General features: G+C 32.1%; 1 protein-coding gene across 8 annotated transcripts; it reads right to left on the bottom strand.

Moving 5' to 3' along the window:
• Positions 1-13,484: 13,484 nt before the first annotated feature.
• On the bottom strand, positions 13,485-20,631 carry LOC145190431 (uncharacterized). Of its 8 annotated transcripts, none has more exons than XR_016453203.1 (13): positions 19,958-20,631; positions 19,561-19,758; positions 19,333-19,461; positions 19,095-19,158; positions 18,611-18,756; positions 18,339-18,413; positions 17,960-18,106; positions 17,675-17,771; positions 17,438-17,490; positions 16,132-16,330; positions 15,635-15,816; positions 14,532-15,352; positions 13,485-14,236 (listed from the first exon to the last, which is right to left on the bottom strand). XR_016453203.1 is itself a non-coding variant. In XM_090089945.1 (13 exons), exons 1-12 carry the CDS (start codon positions 20,187-20,189, stop codon positions 15,304-15,306), a joined length of 1,566 nt encoding a protein of 521 aa, XP_089946071.1. In that variant the 5' UTR covers positions 20,190-20,631; the 3' UTR covers positions 13,485-14,055; positions 15,278-15,303. The 8 variants fall into 8 exon arrangements, 2 of the variants coding, with proteins under 2 accessions (XP_089946071.1, XP_089946072.1); XR_016453204.1 differs by having other exon boundaries at positions 13,485-14,055; positions 15,278-15,352; XR_016453205.1 differs by having other exon boundaries at positions 13,485-13,905; positions 15,278-15,352.
• Positions 20,632-23,579: the final 2,948 nt, after the last annotated feature.

Below are 23,579 nucleotides of genomic sequence, written 5' to 3'. Positions count from 1 at the left end.
TACTTTCATCTCTATTAAAATGTCTTGTTAAGAATCAATAAAAGTGAAGAGTCTTGTTATTTTTTATTTAAGTTGCGGTTTTACAAAGTTGATCTTGATTGATTTAAACCTTTGCAAGACAAGACCGAGATGGTCTTGTGTCGCTCAGTCTTGTCTTGTCTTGCTAAGTCTTATTAAAAAATGCTATAAAAATACTTTTTGATTCAAGACGATCTACTTCGAACTTAGACTTGAAATATGTACCCGACATGAATTTGATTATTTATGTCTCATTAGCAGTTGTCACTTACACAATTGGTATTTGACCTGTTGAAATAAAAAAAAATGATAGAATTAAAAAAAAAAAAGTTTTCCAAACGAATGCACTGGTAATAAATGTTTACATATTAAAAATGAGAAGTGTCCAGTTGAATGATACTTTTATACTATTCTCATTTCTATTATACTATAATTCAAGATTGATAATTACAGAAGTTTTCAAAAGAAAAAGATTGCATAAGAAAATATATAAGATGAAGATAAGAAATGCATGTGTCGATAGAATCAGGCAAATGTCACACCAGTGATTTAAGAATTCAAATTCTTTTTCTGACCTGCAAACAATATGCAAAAACACATAATTCCGAAGTTGAATGTTATCTGAAAAGTGCACATAATTGTCATTTTTTTCAATCTATTTATGTCTATATTCGAGTTTTAGCGAGCAACTTTGAATCTTTCCGGAACATAAAGAACTATTTCATTTTTATTCAAGCTCTAAATGAATCTTTACAAAATGGGTCATTATTTTTTGTAAAATATTTTAATCTTATTCATAATCTTTTAATTTTAGTAAGACATTTTTCATTTAAATTAAGCATCAGAACAAAGCCAGTTATTTACAAGTAAAAACGAACTAAACAAAACACAATCGAGTTAGGTTTATTAACATTTATTTTCTTTAAGCGTTGCCAATAACTTATTGGCAATGTTTAACAACTTTAATTTGTTTTATCCTCACGAAACTATTATATTAGCGTAGACTATCTTTAGGACGACCCTAATTTACAGCTTCTTGTTGTTGTGTGTAAATATATTGGAGAAGATTGTAATTTATTAGAGTAAAACTTTGAACGCTAATAAGTACCGTATTTGATACTTATAACATCTTTAGCTAAAGGGATCACTTTCAAGATCCTATGGGGAATTCCACGAAAACATAAACTATAGATAGAAAAAATTTTTTTATAAATTTTCAAAGTTTTCACATTTTGTGAAAGATAAAATGTCAGCGTTTGATAATATGTAGATTTTAGTAGAATTAGCAAAGGATGTTTTACTAATTCTTGGTCATTCATATATAAATCAGATTTCTAAGATGTATACTTTATGTGTTACATCCGGCACCAAAAAGTAACAAATAGTTTATTATTTCAATTTCAATAAACTTGTTAAGAGAGTTTGAGCAGTTTCCTTTGTTAGTTTACTAAAGGTTACTTGTAATAAAAAAAGAGAATCATTTCAATAAATACTGTAATTATCAAATAAACTGCCGCGCCGGATGTAACATTGGAAAAAGAATAGCTAGAGAGAAACGAATTCTCAATCTGACATTAGCAATCATCATAATTAATAATAAATCATTATAATATTGACTCGTGCTCAAATTAAACGGTTTAAAGTGAAAGAAACAGAAAGAGTATTGTAGTGGAGACAAGCAAAGAAAGTAAGGGCCAATACCAAGGAATGTAAGGAGGGTTGAGGAAGAAATGTAAGGAGAGTTTGAAAACTAAAAGTCATGTGCAAGCCAGGTACATGCTCATGTCACTTAGTCATACTCGTGATCTTTTTTTGCAGAACCATGCATTGTGTATTGATTGTACAAATCAAAATTTAGTGACCTCATATGAAACTCAATGATAAAAGTCCAAACAATGTGTGTTTGTATTTACCATGAGAATGTCCGCCTCCTTCTTTCAGTAGTATCAAATACAGCTACAAGTACATTCTCAGCTTTGTGCATCATTTTCGGATTTTCTCGCCTAGATTACTTGTGATCACACCGAAAAGAAATGAATGGATCGTGAACGTGAATAGATACGAGAAGGCAAAGATTATAGGCACACCTTGCGCTGTGTTTTCGAAATTAAGAGACATGGTAATACAGTTGGTTATACAGTCCTATGTAAAAAGGAAGTAGACTTTGGCATTTCAACAAGCAAAATAAATTGTAAATGATTCAACAGCTGTCATCCGGGCTGAAAATTACAACTTTGTTGAACAGGATGAGATCCAGAGTGTTCATTGGACACAACAATAAACAATTTTCACTTCGTACACATGGTATTCAGGTGATGGAAAGTCATTTTCTCAGGAGTGTCATTGTCTCAGATACATTACTACACACAAAAATTATTTGTATTTATTGCATTTGCATTCATGCTTATATATTACAAAATGTTTTAGAACATTACCCGGCATTACATCAGCGCATATATTTTCAGATGGAGCGGCTAGCCATTTTAAAAAGAAATGTTTATTCTGCAGCCTGACTCATTGGAAAGAATTATTTAATATTGACCTGACATGAAATTTTTGTTTCTAACCATGGAAAGGGAACTGTTGATGGGGTCGGGGGCATGGTGAAGAGATCAGTTTGAATAGCTGTAAAATCAGGCAACAAAATCAAAAATGCTGAGCAGTTTTATCAAAATGCTAAAATAAAAATCCAAACATTGAAATCTATTTTATATCCCAAAAACATATCAACGAAATCAATGACACGAATGATATTCTTTGGGATGGAATTGTCACCTCAAACACAATATATGAATTGTGTTATCCAAAGGAAATAGTTTGTCATAAAAGTTGGATAAGTGTCAGATGCATCACCAGGTTTTTTCATCACACATCATCTGAAGTAAGACGTTGAAACTCATACAGGTACCACTCAATCAGAAATATCTTCAGATTTGTTCAGTTTAATCATTTTTACTCATTATTAGTTTAACATTTGAATACAATGTTGTTTTTATTTCGATGGCTACGCCATTATTATGATTCATTTTGTCAGTTTCACCCGAATATTGATTTCAGTGGTCATGTGAAAGTAGGAGCTGTCAACGTTAAAGAAGGTGATTATGTAATTATTCAATTGGAGTCTGAGTCAAAACAACGTTTAAAAAGGTTCTATGTTGGTAAGGTCATCCAAGGAGATGAATTTGCTTGAATTGATCCTGGGTGGCAGGTTAAGTATGTACGGAGTTATCGCAATATGTTCACACAATTCGTATATCCACAACAAAGCGATAGTTCATCATACTCTTTTTCTGACAAAAAAATACTGACATTGGCAAAGATGGAACATTCTGTGCATCATTTTGCTGACAATTTTAGTTCATATACACTTCATATACACTTGAATTATACTAAAATAATAATACAGTTATGTAAAAAGTGATTGTTAGCATTTTTTTTTTAATCAGATATTAGTATTATTCATCCTAAAATGTTACTTCCGGCACTATTTTTCTTTGGTAAATAAAGCAAAAACAAAAAGATCGCCTGATGACTGCAAATCTGAGCTTGATAGTACTACTTATGATTGCCTTATTCAGATTTTTTCAACTTCTAGCACCCAATAGATTCACAGAAATTTTACAATGAAACAAAGAAAGATTCAAAAAAACAATTTTCGAGTTACATCCGACATTACCAAAATGAGGGTCGCCCTTTGTAAATAATATTCTATTTCCAAAGTATGGATACACAACGTTTGCATATGCAGTTACCCACGTGCTTCTTCCTTATTTCTGTGGTAGGTAAGACGGCTTACATTTTATCATTTTAATACGTTGTGGATTTAAATTAAAACTGATATAAATCAAAACTACGAATAACAATCACATTGATTAACTCATACATAAACTCATCTTTAAAAATTCTAACCAGAGATAAAACAATCGAGTTACGGTTTTCAAAGTCGAATGTTTTTTGTTCGACTTTGAAAGCCGTCAGTTTGGCGAAGTTTCTTAAATTAAACGAAGTCGAAATCCGTTAAACTTCGAAAAAAAATTAATCAAACGATGTCGAAATCCGTTAAACTTAGAAAAAAAATTAATTAAACGGTGTCGAAATCCGTTAAACTTAGAAAAAAATTAATTAAACGATGTCGAAATCCGTTAAACTTCGAAAAAAAAACAATTGAACGGTTATGAAAGCCGTGAGAAGTTGTAGCTTTAACTCTTAATCGACTTTGAAAACCTTTAAAAGTTGTTAAAACTTAATTAAAACGATGTTGAAAGCCACAAAAGGTTATAAATCAAATTTTTACGGTTATGAAAATTGTATAATTTTGTTTACATTATATGTAATGAATTTGAAAAATTTATAACTTTGTGTATGTTATTAAACACGATTTAAACATTGTAAAATACCAAACAAATATGCCAAAGAGCCATCGCTCGCTGGTTTGGCAGTAATTACCTGAAGGAATACAAGGGAGATAAGGCCTGATGAAAAATACAATGGATAGAGCACTGACACCCATTGTTCATCTTGTGGATAGGTGTGTCTCTGAGGGACAAAGAAATTAGAAAGAACAGTGTCACTGGAGTAGGTCCTTTTATGGTTGAGCTCATTTTAGAACTCGATGCCCAAGAGGAGGATGTGACATCATGCCTTATGCTGTAGGCTGCCTGCTATGGTGTCAAGGATGAGATTTTTGACAAGTTGAAAGACAGTCATCCTATAACAGTAGACTGGATGTTAAAACAGCGAGGTGCAATCAATGTCTTAACTGAGATCACCCATGAGCTTCTTGAAGATGATAGTGAGACTGAATTCTGGAAGGCAGCAGCAGAGGTAATAGCTATTAAGTATAATATCAAATAAATTTATTAAATATTAGCTAAATTTGCTTCTAATAATCTTAATGCAATCGAACAAACAAAGTCATAAAAATTTTAGTTTGAGGATACGCCCCCCCCCTCCCCGTATGACATCAGGGGGGAGGGGGACTGGTCAAAGTTAAACGAACTTTTTAAAAATCATTTGAATTTAAACAACTTTAGATTAAAGTAAGCAAAGTTATACGAAGTTTACTAAACGTTTAACTTCTTTTCTTGCTTTTAGACTGTGTCCAGCCAATTCAGGTAGATAAATGTTACAGCTGAGGGTCCTGCGATTACCGTCGAGTGGGCAAAATTCAGAGAAACAACTGTGATAGAGTCGAAGATTGGTGTCCTTGACTGGTGGAGTACACATCGCAGAGAGATGCCCATTTTGGCAGGACTTGCATGGGAGTATTATTGCCTGCCAGCCTCAAGTGCCTCATGTGAGGCGGCCTTTAGTGAAGCTGGATAGATGTTCCACGAAAAGAGCTGTAGTTTGTCTCTGAAAACTACTGAGAAGTTGGTTTTTATCAACGATAACTTCGATCTGTTAAACTCTTTTGTATCGGTTTGGGAATACCGCTCCATGGAAGAGCAAATGGCAGCTAGATCTGCTCCAGACAGAGATCAAAATGAAGATGATGACTCATACTAGGATGACGATGATGATGATGATCATACCGCCACATTAAAAATGAAACGGAGACCTATCTCCAGGATTGTTGAACTGAAATATAATTAATATTCTCTACTAGGGTAGCATGCTAGGATTATTTCAGATAAGATAATCGATAATATGCAAATATTTTTTTCACATGTTTAAGGAATTGGATTTTTGAAATCTGGAATGATTGTTAAGTAAAAGCAAAGGTCTAAGCATATCTTTTGTATATTCTTTTTTCTGTAATGCTACTGTAGTGTATACTTCAAATTTTTATTATTTAGAAATTAGAACTTAAAAGGGAACTAATTGCTACCATATACCAAACCAGCTATCACTTCACATTACTTTATAACGTGAAGATGATGTGAAGACTTCACATTACTTTATAATGTGAAGTTATAACTGATTTGGCATATGAAACTGAACATAGGTTGCTTCTCATTGAATGTGATTTTTTCCAAATCTAAGGGGTAGAGTAGGAGTCTAGGAGAATAGAAGGGAAGAGTATAATGGTACTAGTTAGGCCACATACAAGTTCAACTTAATGCACTCGTTTCATTTACTCAAACGATTTCGAAGACAATTAAATTTTTGAAAGCCGTTAGAAATTTTAAACAATTTTAAAACACGCCTTTTTCAAATTTATACAACACTACTAGAAAATGCGGGTTCTGAGACATTGATACCTTTCCCATACTTAAGGTTTCAATGTTTTTTTAAAATCTTTAAATTTTCCAAGATGGCGTCTCTTTTCAATCCTAAGGTTGATAACTTGCCATAATCCGCAACGAAGTAATAAAATATTCTTGTCGTAAGATTTTCATTCCTAAGCTATTCCGGACCAAAGACTTTATTATAATCCATGAATTTAAAGCAGGGTCTGTTTTTATAATGTCCAATAGCCAAGGTGTTGATTTTATCTTCCAAAATGATTCTTTTATCATCGTTGGCGCTGAGAGCAACTTTGTTTATTTCTTCCGTGTAAATGTCGTGAAGATGTGATCGGATGACGTTCATGGTTGCAAGCTTTTCTTTCTTATCCATTAAGCAGTCAAAATAATCTTGATGTCCTATTTTATTTTTAACGACGCTCTTCTTGACACCTTTGCATTTTTTGTGTTCTTCTTCAAGAATCTTGTAAGAGTAGAGCTTAGGACGAAGTCCAACAAACTCTTTAATTTGCTTACCTCCAGTCTCATCTTTGAACATGCCAATTACCTTTTTATTCGCACCCACTTTGAACCCAACATTTTTAACAGCAGGATGGTTTTTGTCAAATTCGCTCGTGTCAAACCTGCTTTCAACGTCACCAGCAATGTCTTTATAAAAATCTTCCGTTTCGATTTCATAAATGAGCGAGTCTGTGTCAGTCATTAACAATTTTACGCGGTCGTTGTATTTTGGTTTGATGTAGTCGTAGTGGTGTTCAAACATGAGAGTTTTGCTGATGTCCAGGATGCACATTCCCAAGTAAACAGGCTTGTCATAAAAGAGATTTATTCTTTTCATGTGAACCGCGATCAAGTTTTCATCAAAAATGGTGTTTCGTTCATAATTATGTTTTCTAGACAATTTTAAAGCTTCTTGTTTTGTGGTGATGAGTCTAATATCAACATGCTTTTGAATATTTTGTTAGTTTGTTATTTTTAAAAAAAGTTTTCTAAAAATTTCACCACAAGGTATTGATTACGTCTTGAAAGCCAAACCCTTCATTCAGTTTTTTTAAGACGTAAAGACACAAGTGACCGCATTAAGACGTGTTTCCAAATTGAACCCTTTCGCTGTTATAATAAACGGGACTTTTCAAATAATTAACCAATTCGACAAGAGGAGGCTGAGCATAAGAATCGAAACTACATTTCTTATTACCGTCTTTAAACCAACTCACCCAATAAAACCCACCTGTGCTTGAATCTCCCGTGTTGATAATCCCGCATTCTTTTCTTTTTGGCTTTTTCGGCAAATCGTCTCTCATAAAAACATCTTGAAAGCTTTTCAATTTTAACTGTTTAGCAGCCTTTATCAATTGAAAGTTGGTTAAAGCCTCATTAGGCAAAACAATTCCATACATCAATTGAAAATTGGCTAAAATTCTGTCCACATTAATTTTCTTGTTTCTCATTTACTTGGTTAACAAATTTTTTTAATTCGTTAAAAAGTTATTGAAAAAGGTGAGAGCAAAGAAGTTTATAGAATAGCTCCTAAGAAGGGTATGCTTGAGAAGGGTGAATTGGGTCCAAGCAGCAAACCAGAACCGGCATATTTATATCCTTTTCCAGTTTTAATGAAGAGACCATCACCATGAACATTTTTAGTCCACGGAGTTATAAACAATCCGTTTCCACTTACAGTTTTCATTTTCATTCCATTACCATTTTTGCTCAAGTAAACCACACCTCGTCCTGCGATTTTATCAACCATAGCTGAACCTGCAGAAGATCCAACACCAGAAAGCAGTCCAGTAGCAAGAGCAGAAACAACCTTTGTGGCGAGAGTGCTTCCAATCATTCCTAATAAAGGTAAAAGAGCTCCAATGAAACCTCCTTCCACTTTTGAGTTGTATGCGATTTGTCTTTTGCTGAGTTTAAGAGTGACTCCTTTTCCATTGCTGTATGCTTTTTTAATTTTGTTCAATTGCGCGTTAGTGACAGCGAGAACATGTTTACCATTCAAATCTTGATGAGTGAGTTTAATGCTAGCATCAGTTTTATCATGCATTGCTTTCTTGATTTTATCAGCTTGTCCTTGTGAGATGTTAAGTTTGATGTTTTGATAATTGCTCATTTTTAAAGCGTTGGAAAATTATTTATTTCACTTCTCGAATATGATATCGTATTGTAACATCTTCTCCACGAAAATCAACCAAATTTTCATTTTGATCAATGATGCGAGTGACCATTGTTGATATTTCGAACAGTTTAACAGGAAGATAAATCAAATGCATTGGTCTCTCGATGATTTTAAAACCTGGACCAACATTTGGATAAAAGGAGTAAATGCAATTTAATTGAGTTCCATTAACATAGGACGATCCGATAACGTTGTAAACGATTCTGATGGTGTTAATGCTTGAAATTCTAACGATATGATCAGACTCGTATTCAGAATTGGAATTTAATTTTCTTTTAGTAAACCCTAAAACTGAAGCCATGCTGTTCTCCATGTTAAAGTCAATCAAATAATTCAAGCCAAGTTTAATGGTTGATTTTAAAGTATTAAGATTGATTCCAATTTGAAGGTTGTTTGGAAAGTAATTAACTTTATTTGCAATAATATAACTTCCACGTTGAGCTGTTTTTATCGTGAATGAAATAGACCTTTGCAAATACTCGTTGATGTCTTTAATGTCATAACTTCCATCAGAAATGATAATGTTTTCCCAATTAGCTCCGTTGTTCATGCTGTATTTGAAAAAATTGTTTTTATTGTTTACATTTGGAATGCTGTTGTAAGTCTCAAGCCCGAGAAAAACCATTTCATAACTTTTTCCTTCGTCAAAAACGATTTTATCTAAAAATTCAGTTGTGATAACACTTGATTTTCCATCTACATCGATTATAATACTTGGCATTTTTTAAATAAGATTTTTTTTTTAAATTGTTTTTTAGAAAAATAAAAATTCGTCAAACCCGCTTCGGTATTTTCCCTGGTTCTTTTTAGAAGACAAATCAATGACAGCAAACCCATGAGGTTGAGACCAGCAGTACTTGCAAAACATTTTAAATTCTTCTTTATTCATGTCCACAGCAGCATGGTCTCTGTAGAGGTGATCCACATTTTTTTGGTCTTGAGGAAAGAGACAAATAAAATTAGCATTTTCTCTGATGGTTTGTCTAGGAAGCATGAAATAATTTTGAGCGAGGTAAAAGCAGTCGACGTTAGAGTGTCTTCCTCGTATGTAATATTTTTCGCATTTGTTTTGCTTGGTGAGTTGCAAGTCGTCAAAGATCATTAAATTGTTTTTAGTCGAATCGAGATCTTCAGGCTCGGGCACATCGTTAGCAGTTTCAAAGAATTGACACTCCATATTCTCGTTGACGGAATATTTTTTTGAAAGGTCATCAATAACATCTTCAAGGTTTAAATTCAATTTTTCCATTTCGTTTTGCACTTTGAACAAATCATGAATATCCTTTTTAGGAAGTTTCTTTTCGAAGGAGCTTTTGAGTATTTTATATTCAGGTTGAAAAAGAGATTTGCCAAAGACTTGGAAATGGTTGTAATCGAGCCATCCAGGCTTGAGCAGATAATTGAGAAGCAACGTTGTTTTTCCACATCCAGACTTTCTAACGATGATACCTCGAATGCTTCTCGGGAAAAGCTTGTTGTTGTTTCTTTTGGTTTTATTAATGTTCCACGACAAATTAGTAACTTCCATTTTTTATATTAAAAAGTTTTTTATATATGTTAAAATGTATTGCGTCAAGTGCAAAAAAGAGACAGAGACGACTCACTTGAAAAACGAGATGAGTAAAAACAACAGACATGTTAAAAGGGACTTGCGACTCTTGCGGAACGACTAAATGCAAGTTTGTTTCTGTAGCAAAAGGAGGTGATTTGGTGGAATCGATTAATAAGCTGTCGAGCAAAGTGAAGCTTCCATGGGCAAAATTTCCAGGAGAAATGCATATTCCTGGGATGAACTTTGCAGGGCCTGGTACGAATTTGGACAAGAGACTGACTTCCACGGACATGTATCAAGAATGGAGCAAGCCGGTGGACAGAGTGGACAATGCAGCATACCATCATAATTTGGCTTATAAATATTTTAATGACAAACAGAACAGGAATTTAGCAGATCAGATGATGCTTGAGGAGATGAATTTATCCCCAACCCCACTCAAAGAGAAATCAACGAAAGAAAGCTTATTGCTCCTGTGATTAAAGCTAAAGCTAAGTTCGGACTTGGTGTGAGTGATTTGAAATGGACTGATCAGCTTGCAGAGGAGCTTCATAAGCCAGTCATTCATCATTTTAAAAGAAGAAAGGTGATTGTGAACGACATTGATGAAATATGGGCCGCAGATTTGGTAGACATGCAATTGTTTTTAAAATTCAACAACGGCGTAAAATATTTGCTCATAGTGATTAAGGTGTTTTCAAAGTATGGATGGATTGTTCCATTAAAAAGCAAAACGGGTCTTGAAGTGGCTGAAGCGTTGAATAAAATATTTGAAGAAAGAAAGTGTTCCTAATTGTGGGTGGACAAAGGAAAAGAATTTTACAACAAGCATGTGAGAGCGCTGGGTGTGCAATTGTATTCTACTGAAAACGAGGAAAAAAGTTGTGTTGTCGAGCGATGGAACAGAACGATGAAGGAGAAAATGTTTAAATATTTTTCAGCTAATAACACTAATAAATACATCGATGTTTTAGATGAAATGGTGAAAAATTACAACAGCACAAAGCACTCTTCTATAAAAATGACTCCAGTTGAAGCCAGCGATGAAAAGAATTTTAAAGATGCAACACAATGTCACATTTGCAGTAAAAATCTTGAAAACGATAAAGTGTGTGACCACTGCCATTTGACTGGAAAGTATCGAGGAGCCGCTCACAGCAGTTGCAATGCAAAATATCAAATTCCAAAATTCATACCCATCATTTTCCACAATTTGTCCGGTTACGATAGCCATTTGTTCATCAAGAAATTAGGTGGAAAATTAAAATGCATACCCAACAACGATGAAAAATACATCAGCTTCACAAAAAGCATCAAAGTGAGAGAGTATATTAAGAAAGGTAAACTTCGGGAAGTATGGAGAGAATTGAGGTTTATTGACAGCTTCAGATTCATGGCAAGTTTATTAAAAGATTTGGCTGACAACCTCGTTAGAGATTTGTGCGCTGAATGTGCTAGGTTAAATCCAAAGACATGTAAAGAAAACTGTCAAGATAAAAAAGGATATGGATGTAAATGCAAAACAAATTGCGTAGATTGCAAAGCTCGACGAGCAAAGAAAGCTGATACTGAATGCAAAAACCTAAACTCCATGCATAGCGGAAAAAAACGAGATTTGCTATTAGGAAAAGGTGTTTACCCTTATGAATGGGTGGACTCGATTGAAAAGTTCTCCGAAACAAAATTACCTCCTATTGAATCCTTCCATTCCAAACTGAACAATGATGAAATAAGCCCTAAAGACTATGCGCATGCGCAAACGGTTTGGAACGAATTTGAATGTGAAACGTTTAAAGATTACCACGAGCTTTACAACGTCTCTGATGTCTTGATTCTTGCAGATGTCTTTGAAAATTTCAGAAAGGTGTGTCATACCTATTACGGTCTTGACCCTCCTTGGTATTACACCTCCCCTGGTTTGGCTTGGGATGCCATGTTAAAAATAACTGGAATTAAATTAGAGCTTCTATTTGACCCTGACATGCTTCTCATGTTTCAAAGAGGAATACGCGGTGGAATCAGCATGATCTCAAACCGATATGGAACTGCTAATAACAAATACATGGGCGACTCGTACGATCATTCAAAACCATCAAAATTTATCCAATATTTAGGCGCTAACAACTTGTATGGATGGGCGATGAGCAAAAATCTTCCCGTTGGAGGATTTAGATGGATGACTGAAGACGAACTTTTAAATTGGAAATCCATGCCTTGCATTCTTGAAGTCGACTTGGACTACCCTGATCATCTTCACGACGATCACAACGATTACCCTTTAGCTCCTGAAAGATTAAAAATAGCCAAAGTAGACAAGCTGGTTCCAAATTTAAACAACAAAGAGAAATACGTCGTCTATCATGAAAACATGAAACTATATGAGCGAATGGGTTTGGTCATTACCAAAATTCATCGAGGCATCACCTTTAAAGAAGAACCTTTTACGAAAATTTACATTGACCTCAATACTCAATTAAGAGCAAAAGCTGAAAGTCCTTACGAAAAAGAATTCTTCAAGCTTATGAACAACTCCGTCTTTGGAAAAACCATGGAAAATATTCAAAAGCATGTTGATATTAGACTCATCACCACAAAACAAGAAGCTTTAAAATTGTTTAGAAAACATAATTATGAACGAAACACCATTTTTGATGAAAACTTGATCGCGGTTCACATGAAAAGAATAAATCTCTTTTACGACAAGCCTGTTTACTTGGGAATGTGCATCCTGGACATCAGCAAAACTCTCATGTTTGAACACCACTACGACTACATCAAACCAAAATACAACGACCGCGTAAAATTGTTAATGACTGACACAGACTCGCTCATTTATGAAATCGAAACGGAAGATTTTTATAAAGACATTGCTGGTGACGTTGAAAGCAGGTTTGACACGAGCGAATTTGACAAAAACCATCCTGCTGTTAAAAATGTTGGGTTCAAAGTGGGTGCGAATAAAAAGGTTATTGGCATGTTCAAAGATGAGACTGGAGGTAAGCAAATTAAAGAGTTTGTTGGACTTCGTCCTAAGCTCTACTCTTACAAGATTCTTGAAGAAGAACACAAAAAATGCAAAGGTGTCAAGAAGAGCGTCGTTAAAAATAAAATAGGACATCAAGATTATTTTGACTGCTTAATGGATAAGAAAGAAAAGCTTGCAACCATGAACGTCATCCGATCACATCTTCACGACATTTACACGGAAGAAATAAACAAAGTTGCTCTCAGCGCCAACGATGATAAAAGAATCATTTTGGAAGATAAAATCAACACCTTGGCTATTGGACATTATAAAAACAGACCCTGCTTTAAATTCATGGATTATGATAAAGTCTTTGGTCCGGAATAGCTTAGGAATGAAAATCTTACGACAAGAATATTTTATTACTTCGTTGCGGATTATGGCAAGTTATCAACCTTAGGATTGAAAAGAGACGCCATCTTGGAAAATTTAAAGATTTTAAAAAAACATTGAAACCTTAAGTATGGGAAAGGTATTAATGTCTCAGAACCCGCATTTCCTAGTAGTCACAACTTTTTACGATTTTGAAAACCGCGAAAATCTATTTTATTTGAACTAATACGATTTTGAAAACCGTCAAATTAAATTTTATACAACCTTTTACGGTTTTGAAAATATCGAAAATATATTTTATTCGAAGTAATACGATTTTGAAAACCGTTTAAATAAATTTCATACAACTTTTAACGATTTGGAAACACGTTCACACACGACTTTTTGCGACGTCGAAGATTCGACTTCGACTTCGAAACACATCGACCTCGATTGTTTTATCTCTAATTCCAACCATGGAGATTTATTGGAAGCCAAAACAAGAAGAATCTATTGATGTAGATGACATCATAATCCGAGGGAATAATTCACAGAACCAATCTGTCAACCCTTTTATCTTGGTTCCAGAAAAAAAAAATTTACACTTAATTTGAATCTTTCCAACCAAATCCTTAAGAAAAGATCAGAAAAAACCTAAGAACCTTTCGTTGGATTCGGCAAAAAAAAAAAAGATTGTGTATTTCAGTCTCATCAACTAGTAGTGAACTAGTATTCAGCACTGTTGGCAACATTGTCGATGCGAAGCGCACAAAGCTTCAACCTAAAAATGTGGACAAGATGGTTTACATTTTAAAAAATTATGATAAAATCAAAATTATTTACTGGAGATTGTTTAAAAGATCCACTTGATCAAAAACCAACTACTTCATGTTAAGCCTAATTGAAAAATCAATTGTATACCAAACTCAATAATATATACCAAATTTTACTTTGTGATACAGCTTGTATCACAGAGCAAAACTTGTTACATATTAACTTTGTGATACAGCTTGTTTCACATTGCAAAACTTGTTATATATCAATGACTTTGTGATACAGCTTGTATCACAGAGCAAAACTTGTTATATATCATTGACTTTGTGATACAGCTTGTATCACAGAGCAAAACTTGTTACATATCATTGACTTTGTGATACAGCTTGTATCACTGAGCAAAACTTGTTATATATCAATGACTTTGTGATACAGCTTGTATCACAGAGCAAAACATGTTATATATCATTGACTTTGTGATACAGCTTGTATCACAGAGCAAAACTTGTTATACATAATTGACTTTGTTAAGTTTGTATTGAGCTTGTTTAAATTTAAAACAGTTTGTTAACAACCGTTATGGCTCGTTCGTAATCGATATTTGTCTGATTCAATTTTGAAGTCAAAAAATCCGTTTGCGACCATTTGAAATAATTTTTCTTAAATGAAATTTGAGTTTGCGATCGTTCATAATAAAAAACGTACAGAAAAAATGTTTAAAAAAACTACGGGTGAGAAAATTGCTCCTAACTTGAATTGAAAAATCTATTTCTTATACGGAAAATTTTCATAAAAGAAATTTTAAACACAAAACTTTAAACGACTTTTAAAGTAACAATGTAAAGTAATTAGTAAAGTAATTATGTCCAGTACAATTTTAATTTTTTTCTCAAAATTTTTTTAAAAAGTTTTGAAAGGTAATTTATCTTTTTAGTTTTCTTAAATTAGGATTTTCCGTGGCAGAAATTTTCATGTACCATTCATTCTATGAAATATCATACTATCGGAAAATAAAACAAAGTTTACCATAAATCAGATTTTATAAGTAATTTTGACTCTGAGTTAGAGCGTTACATCATTAACGCAAGGTACATATACACCAAATAGAAAAGTTACATATTAACCAAAACTATTAATAAAATATACACATTTAAATACACTTTTACTTTACTGTCTGAAATGTATACAAATAGTAAGAAAAGATCAGCAGTGATTTTTTTTCCGCTTACCCAGATTTTTGATATGATCCATTTCACTACTTCACTTTAGCATGACAATAGAGAGAAACAAACGAAACATGAAGCCTGAAAGACAAAAAAGCTTTGAACAAATTAAAGGGCTCAGAAACTCAAGGCAATCTGTTTAGTAAAGTAGCAATGCATTTCGTGGAATGGAAAATATCTAAGCGAACAGTGTCTGTTAAAAGTAAGAAACATTTTTAAAATTAAACTAGGGATTTCAGTTTTCTTACTTTTAGAAAGTAGAGTGCAAAACAAACCTATATTAAAAATTAATAATTGTCTGGCGCTCTCCTCTGTAAAAGTGAGATGCCAGAGAACCTTACATGTAACAGAAACTGTTATTACCTGAAATACATGTCTGGTTTGTCCACATAAACTACTTCCCCATCAATGTTTAAAATTCTTTCCAACTCCCTTATCCGAGCTTGTGCACTTGTTAGAGTATCTTCTGTCTCATCATCTCTCAACAACTTTATCCTAAATGCTGTCACATTAGGAATGAATTCAAGATTTGCTGAAGGCGATGACTAAAACAAAAAAAAATACCAAAAATAAAAAAACAAAAAGAGAAACAACAAGTTGAATGTGTGTGTCTATATATTCAAATTTTAGAAGGTAAGAATTAAACAACTAAAAAATAAAAAAGTAAAATCTTTCTTTTTTGGAATACCGTAATATCCGATATATAGTATGATGTTCAACTGAGACAAATAAGCATAAAATACATAACATATAACACATATAACTACCCAACAAATAGGTCACAAAATTGGATAAATGAATGAAGGATTGCAAAAACATGGCTTCCAATAAGTCAGTAATTTTTAAGAACTTTTTTACACCTTACTGTAGTTGATTCATCTGAAGACACATGAAAGAGATTTTTTATCAACAAAATCTGATTACAGCCTGAGTCCACGCCAAGTTGTATATGTGTAGCAAAAGGACTCAAAACTAACTTGTCTCCGTCAGTTTTTGTATGACATACTGAGCTGAATATTCCAAAATAATTATTGTTACTTTTTGTATATGTCACCCAATCTGTGGAAAGCAAGTGAAAAAATAAAAACTTTTTAAACTATTTTATTAACATTAATCAAATTATTGTTACATGCAAGAGTGTCAAAAACATATTTAAAAAATTATATAAATATATCATTTTTAAAATATGCTTTTGACACTCTGGTATGTATCAATAATTTATTTCATTATGTCAAATTGATCTTGATAAACAGAAATGTTTATCAATATCAATCTGACACATAATACAACAAGATCAATCTGACATGTGATACAACAAGATCAATCTGACATGTGATACAACAAGATCAATCTGACATGTGATACAACAAGATCAATCTGACATGTGATACAACAAGATCAATCTGACATGTGATACAACAAGATCTGACATTAAACAAATTCAAACCTAAACATTTTCATACTACATATTTACAGCGTTTTTAAAAATTTAAAAACAACGATTATAAAGGAAAGTAAATCAAAAAGATTTGTTTTCAGCACTACAATTAAATTATATTGTTACAGTGGACAAATGAATTACTTTATTATGGTTTATAAAGGTCAGAAATCCATGGAAAATTGCCACATTGTGCAGAAAGTACAAACAAGAATGATCTAAACAGCTATTCACCCCAAAAGCAAAAACAACATTTCAAAATGTATGCTCCACATGTTGTAATTCATGTGGACCATGACTTATCCAATGTTTGAATGGGAAAAAGTTTTTTATGTCATTTGCAGTGCATTTAAAGAGAACTTACAGGTCATGTTAGTAATTCTTACTACTGTATTGTCTCCAGTTGAAAAATATCTTATTAGCAATGAAATATTTTACAGATGTGATAAAAGAAGAAAAAGTTATGAAAACTGAAAAATGCTCTTAAGATTCATTAACAGCAATCAGCATCAATGGTCAATCTGTAGTGACCTGAAAGTAGTTGCTACCTTATTTGGTCTTCAGAATGGTTATAGTAAGTATTGTTGCTTTCTATGCGAATGGAACAGCCATGCAAATAAACTGCACTATAAAATGCTAAATGTTATAACTTTTTGAAATGCCCTTCATAGTTTTAAAGAACAAAATAAATTATAAAAATACACACAAAATATACATGAACATAGCACCTTCTTTTTGATATCCTGACACTGTATCACCATCATTTTTCACATTCTCAATACTAAAAAAAATAAATTAAGTAAGATAAAAAAAACAACAAATAAATATTTTGATTTTAAATGTCAATAACTTGAGCTTACACACTTTGGTCTCACCAATGCAAATTAAAAATGCTAAAAAATCTTATCAACCACATGGGTGCAATTTACAGAAAATTATCTTTCAACAATGAAAAGCAGTTTAACCTGTTGTTTAAACAAGTGGTCTTCTCATCTGAGACACAATATGTTAATTCACACTTGAAAAATCTTTTCTTTTTGAATAAGGAGACAAAAATGACATCTAAAAAAAAAACAATTTTTTTTGATGTTTAAGTGAATGGAGATTATGATGAAGGAAAATGGGGTTAATTATAGAAATATATAGATAAATTATTGACATTTTAACAAAAACATTTTTACATGTTTTCACATTTTTGTATATGTAATAAATGTTGCATAAAAAAAAAAAAAAAAAAAAAGATAGCTTACAAATATACCGAGCTCTCTTCATCCATCTCAGTTCTTCTGCTCTTTTGATCAGGTCAGACCAATATCCATATCCAAATAACATAGCACTGATGCATAAAAACTTATTATCACTATGCACTGTAAAGATCTGCCCTCTTCGGTGTTCACCTGCAGAAAAAAGCCTTATTGAGTTTCAGTATTATACATAATAAGTTGTGTTGGGATCCTTTACCTTCAGCTTTTAAGTAGCACCACAGGAGATGTGGCTTAATAAGCGGTTGAGTACCACCTCATGTGGCAGTCCTTACTGCATCAACAGAATTTTTAATCTGTAAGATGGAGTTTGCTTTTGCCAATTTTACATCAATACTTAAAAATACTATTTAAAGGAATTTTTTACCCCTAATTATATTTAATGCAGATGTTTCAAAGTCTCCTGTACCGTTAATCCATTTACTGACGCCATTTCCAGTACCTATTGCAGTAACATATAACTGAATTACTGCTTAAAAAAGTGAATGCATGTGTAACAAAAAAAGATAAAATAATAGTTAAATAAAATTGCTCGTAAAGTGGACAAGTTTTAAAAATGTAAACAATAGCAAATAATTTAAAAAGAGAATTTCAGGTTATGTACATGTACAAATACATGTAAATTTTTAATATAACTACCTGCAGCTATAATTCCAATCGGAATATTTGGTGGAACAAACTTAGCATCTGAACTATTATATTCTATACCAGCTTTTTTTTGGGTTTGTATTGTAAGCCCTTGTAACAGCTCCTGATATAACCCATCACCACCAACAACTACAATTCTAAGAATTATTTAAATAATTCGTGTGCAAAAACAAAAACTATAAATTACTTTAAAATTTGGCAACAGTTATTTTAAACTACTTTGTATACTCAATAAACACTTTTATTGATCTGAATAACTAGAAAATGTTTGTTGAATGTTTAAGAAAGATTCTAATTAAAATTGTTTAAACTCAAGTTTTTAGACAAATTATTTTTTAATTGGCACAAAGGAAATTATTTAATTATGGCTCTGTATACCTGTAAATGTATTCTTAGAATATGTATTAAATAAAAGATTTTAGTATCTTATCTTAATGTTTGAAAACATTACTTGTTTAAATAGAAAAACTCTTACCCATCAAATAATGAAAAATCTTGAGTTTCTCCAATTTCCAAAGCATGTTTGGGCTTTTCAGTTTCTGAAATTACAAAAGCTAGACAATTACAATATCATAAAAAGATGATTTTGATTTGAAAGCTAAAAAAAGGTGGTTTTTTAATCCTCAAAACTAAACTATTAGATAAGCAGTTTAACTAAATTTTTGAGACAGAATAACAATTTCTAGAAATTACTATTTGGAAAAAAGTTATACCTACTACTGTGGTATTTATCTGAGCTAATTCAAAGATTGGTGCTACGTTTTTTTGATAGATTTGCCTTCCTCTTCCAGCTCCTCCAATGGGATTTATGAGAACAAAAAGTTTATGAGGGCGCCCATCAACTAAAGAACATTTTAAACATTTATAAATAGAGGGATTTCATGCTAACATATTTATCCAGCTTAAAAAAAAAAACATTTTTGATTATATAAATAATTTACCTTTGAGGCATTGACTACGAATGATGTTGACCCATTTTTCATCCTGTCCTTCAGCATCTTCAATCTTTAATGAAGTTAATCTCAAAATGGTATTAAATGGGTTCTGTATATAATGAAGCACAAAGGATGACATCTTACTATGCTTACTTGAAGTACCTTTAGCTACATAAATCACATCTCGCCATGGTACAAAGAAGACTAAAATAAATTAATTTAATTTATATTGATTTCCTTCTTGAAACTATTCATTGGACAAGGTATGATTTATATGGGGATATTTTCTATTTATTCAGCGACACAAAATTTCTATCAGAATTTTGGTCTTAAAAATTTACATCTACATAGTATATTGAAATGAGCTTTTTTTAATTGTAGAGATATATATCCGATATACTACCTTTTGGTTTCTCTTTTGTTGATTTCATTTCACATGCTTTAAGCTGTAATCCATTTGAATTTATCAGCAAGTGTTTTTCTTTCCCATCTATTTTTACTTGCCCATCTAAGATTATGTCTCCTTCTAATGAATCAGGTTTTAATAATTCTTTTATGTCCTGAGTATTTTCTTCCCTTTCAGTTGAGTGACTGATTAAATGCATTTCATCACTTGTATTAGCTATAGCACACATTTTGAAATGTAAATACTATCATAAAAACCTTTGTCTCTAAAAGCTATAAAATTCTTTAAACTCCCATACTCGGTATTTAAATGAGCCTCCGTGTAACGCTGATTTTCAAAACCATTGTTTAACTAGTCAGGAATCAATCTGAAAAGCTACGTTAACAGAGATACGAGATGACAGGTTATCCTTAACGTGGAGAAAAACGGCAAAAATTTCCGACAGACTTTAGCAGTAAAAAGTTGGATTAAGCAGAGAAATGCATATCTTTAAGACATTTACTATAATTTTTGACATTTTTACCCTAATTTTAAAACTGCTTTTCCTTCCGTAGACGGTGTAACCAGATATATCTCAATAAACAGTTTTCTCATGACTCACATTAGGCCGAAATGAAAAAAATTATCAACTTGAATTTCCGAAGAAACTCTGGAGCGATTAAAAATTGTATGATTCAAAAAATGTAAAAGTTGAAATCAAACTTTTTGGTCCGAGAAAAAAAAATTAGTTTGAAAATTTGAAAATGATAGCATGCAAAATTTTGCATTTTTACTGCACAAGTAATGTTTTTTCTATAATAAATCATCATCTTAAATGATATACAGTACTGTGCAAAAGAAAGTAACACCTAAGAAATTTTTTAAAAAATGTACATTTAAATAAATATAAGTAAATAATATTGAGTTTTTATTAAATTAAACTAAGATATTCTTTTAAATAAAACTAAATGTACTTATTTTAGTTAATGATTTCTTTAATAACATAATTTTTTTAAAAATATTTGTTAGATGGTTTCAACTCGAATCATTTTTCACCCACTTATGTTTGCTCATTTATTGCGGACAAAGATCAGCACTTGAAATTGATTACATTTATCACTGTACTATTTATTTATTTTGTTTAAATTTATTATTGTTAAATATTTTTTGATAAATAAGAATGTGGCGAAGAATTTTTAGTTATTGTTGAGTTCTTGCGTTAATTACAGACTTTTTCGCCTAAAAAAATTTTTTTTTATTTCAAAAGTTTTGTTTTATAATAAAATTACTTTTCAGTACTACAGTACAATCTCTCTAATTCGAATCTCTATAATTCGAAAACCTCCCTAATTCGATTGGATTTTTCGGACCCTTTAGTGAGTATCTCTCAGTAAATCGATTTTTTATTTTCTGAAGTGTAAAAAGCTCGTTAACCATTGAGTTCTTTTTTCAAATTTTGAATGTTTTGAACTTTTGAAAAACAATTAACGTGAACTATTATCTTTTGTTTAAAAAACATCATGGCATCAGAGAGACCGCATAAAGAAACCAATTTAAAGCGGAAATACGATGTTCTACTGGAATTGGAGAAAGGCAAAACAAAGAGAGGTTTCGAAAATCTTTGATATTCCACCAAGCATTCTTTTAACCTGTAAAAAGAACAATGATGAATTATTTGACGCTTTTCGTCAAGGAAATTTGGCTAAACGGGTGCAGGTTGGTACGTATTATCATGTTAACAAAGCTGTACTTAAATGTTTCAAACAAATGAGCTTATATTTAAAAAAGGCGATCTACAATTACTGATTTTTTTTTTTTTAATAAAAAAGTTTAAAACACATCATCTCTATTGCATTCAGGCTTAAGAATCACTATTTGTTTGTTTTTTTCATTTCTATTTGTAATTTGACCAGAATATTTGAAAAAAAATCAACTTTCTATAATTCGAAAATCTCTCTAATTCGAACTTTTTTTTTTCCCCATGAAGTTCGAATTAGAGAGATTGTACTGTAATAAAATGCCAAAGATATCGATAAATAACAGAAATCGCATCATTGTTTTACATGAAGAGGGCTATAGTCAAGTTAAAATAGCCAAACGTGTGAATTGTTCGCGAGCCTCAGTTCAAAAAATAGTTAAAAAATATACTGAAACTGGTGATGTAGGGGATAAAAAGAGGTCTGGTCGTCCCAAGAAGAATGCATCTTCTGTGCAACGATCTTTAATAAAATCTGGATTAAAAGGCTGTGTAGCTATTAAAAAACCATTACTACGCAAAGGTAATAATGAAAAAAGATTAAAGTTCGCCAGAGAGCACAAAGAGTAGCAGAAATATCAATGAGTTAAGATATTGTTTACAGGCGAATCTAAATTTCAAATATTTGGGACGAATAGACGTCAGTATGTTAGGCGAAGAAAGGGAGAGGCATTGAAAGAGCCATGTCTAGCATCGACTATCAAACATGGTGGAGGGAATATTCAAGTTTGGGTGTGTGTTTCAATAAAAGGGGTAGGGGACATTGTTAGAATAGCAGAAAAGCTTACAGATGAATAATATAAAAATATCTTACATAATCATACTGTGCCTTCTGGACGACAACTGGTCGGGGATTATTTTATCCTACAACAGGATAACGATCCCAAACATACTTGTAAATTAGTTAAAAATTATTTGTCAAATCTGGAAGAGGAGGGAGTGCTTAAAACCATGCCTTGGCCTCCTCAGAGCCCTGATTTGAACATAATCGAACATGTGTGGGACTACTTAGACAGAAAGAAGATGGAAAGGTTGCCAAAGAATGTAAATGAACTTTGGAATGTTCTAAAAGAAGAATGGTATAATATCCCCGTCACCTTTATTGAAAATCTGTATAAAAGTATAACTAAAAGGCTCCAAGATGTTATTGTAAATAATGGTGGTCACACTAAATATTAATTAAGTCTCTATGTATAGTTATAAATTTAAATGTTTTCAATAAAACTTGTATTATATTACACAATTTAATAAAAAATATGTTTGTACTTATATTTTTGTTTTAATTTTATTTTGTTTGACATTTTATCTTGAATATATAAAAATTCTCTTAGGTGCTACTTTCTTTTGCACAGTACTGTATATATAATATGGCGGAAGTTCAAAAACGTGGGGTACGAACATGGGGAACACACCAGTGTGGTCGCCGTTTTTGATTTTCGATGACTATAGTTCTTATTTATTATCGGTCATTCATTCTAAGGGCATTATAAAAAGCAATCTTTTCTCTATACGAACAAACTTCGAGATACTTTATACTTAAAAAAATCGGCGAACACTGGGTGTTTTACTCGTTTTCAAAAATAGTTTAGATTTTAACTTGCTTAAAACCGCTATTACGAATTTCAAATTTTGCTAATAAACCCAGTTCTGTCGATGCCTAAACCAGCCATAACTTAAGTGTTAAGTTGCGAAATTACTTTAATTCCTATGTATACTGCAGATTTGTCGCAGTAAAATTCCTGCTAGTTAAATATAACGATTCTGAATTATTAGGTAAAATTCAACATACGACACAAAGTAGTCGCAGTCAAAGTGTTCAGCATAACTCAAAGGACGAGTCTAAATATTAACTTTTAAGTCATTTTTGAAGTTGATTAGAACGGG

Source organism: Hydra viridissima, unplaced genomic scaffold, assembly GCF_058129835.1.
Source record: "Hydra viridissima isolate aposymbiotic clone 2 unplaced genomic scaffold, HvirCarnegie_v1 scaffold_6, whole genome shotgun sequence".
Taxonomy (NCBI): Eukaryota; Metazoa; Cnidaria; class Hydrozoa; order Anthoathecata; family Hydridae; genus Hydra; species Hydra viridissima.
The sequence above is the reverse complement of the archived record's forward strand: the minus strand, read 5'-3'. Positions and strand labels throughout refer to the sequence as shown.

Coding starts and splice junctions, on each gene's coding strand:
- LOC145190431 (XM_090089945.1), bottom strand. CDS start 20,189: ATGTGTGCTATAGCTAATACAAGTGATGAAATGCATTTAATCAGTCAC. Junction 19,759..19,957: donor AACAAAAGAGAAACCAAAAG/GTAGTATATCGG, acceptor AATTTATTTTAG/TCTTCTTTGTACCATGGCGA. Junction 17,491..17,674: donor ACCACTTGTTTAAACAACAG/GTTAAACTGCTT, acceptor TATTTTTTTTAG/TATTGAGAATGTGAAAAATG.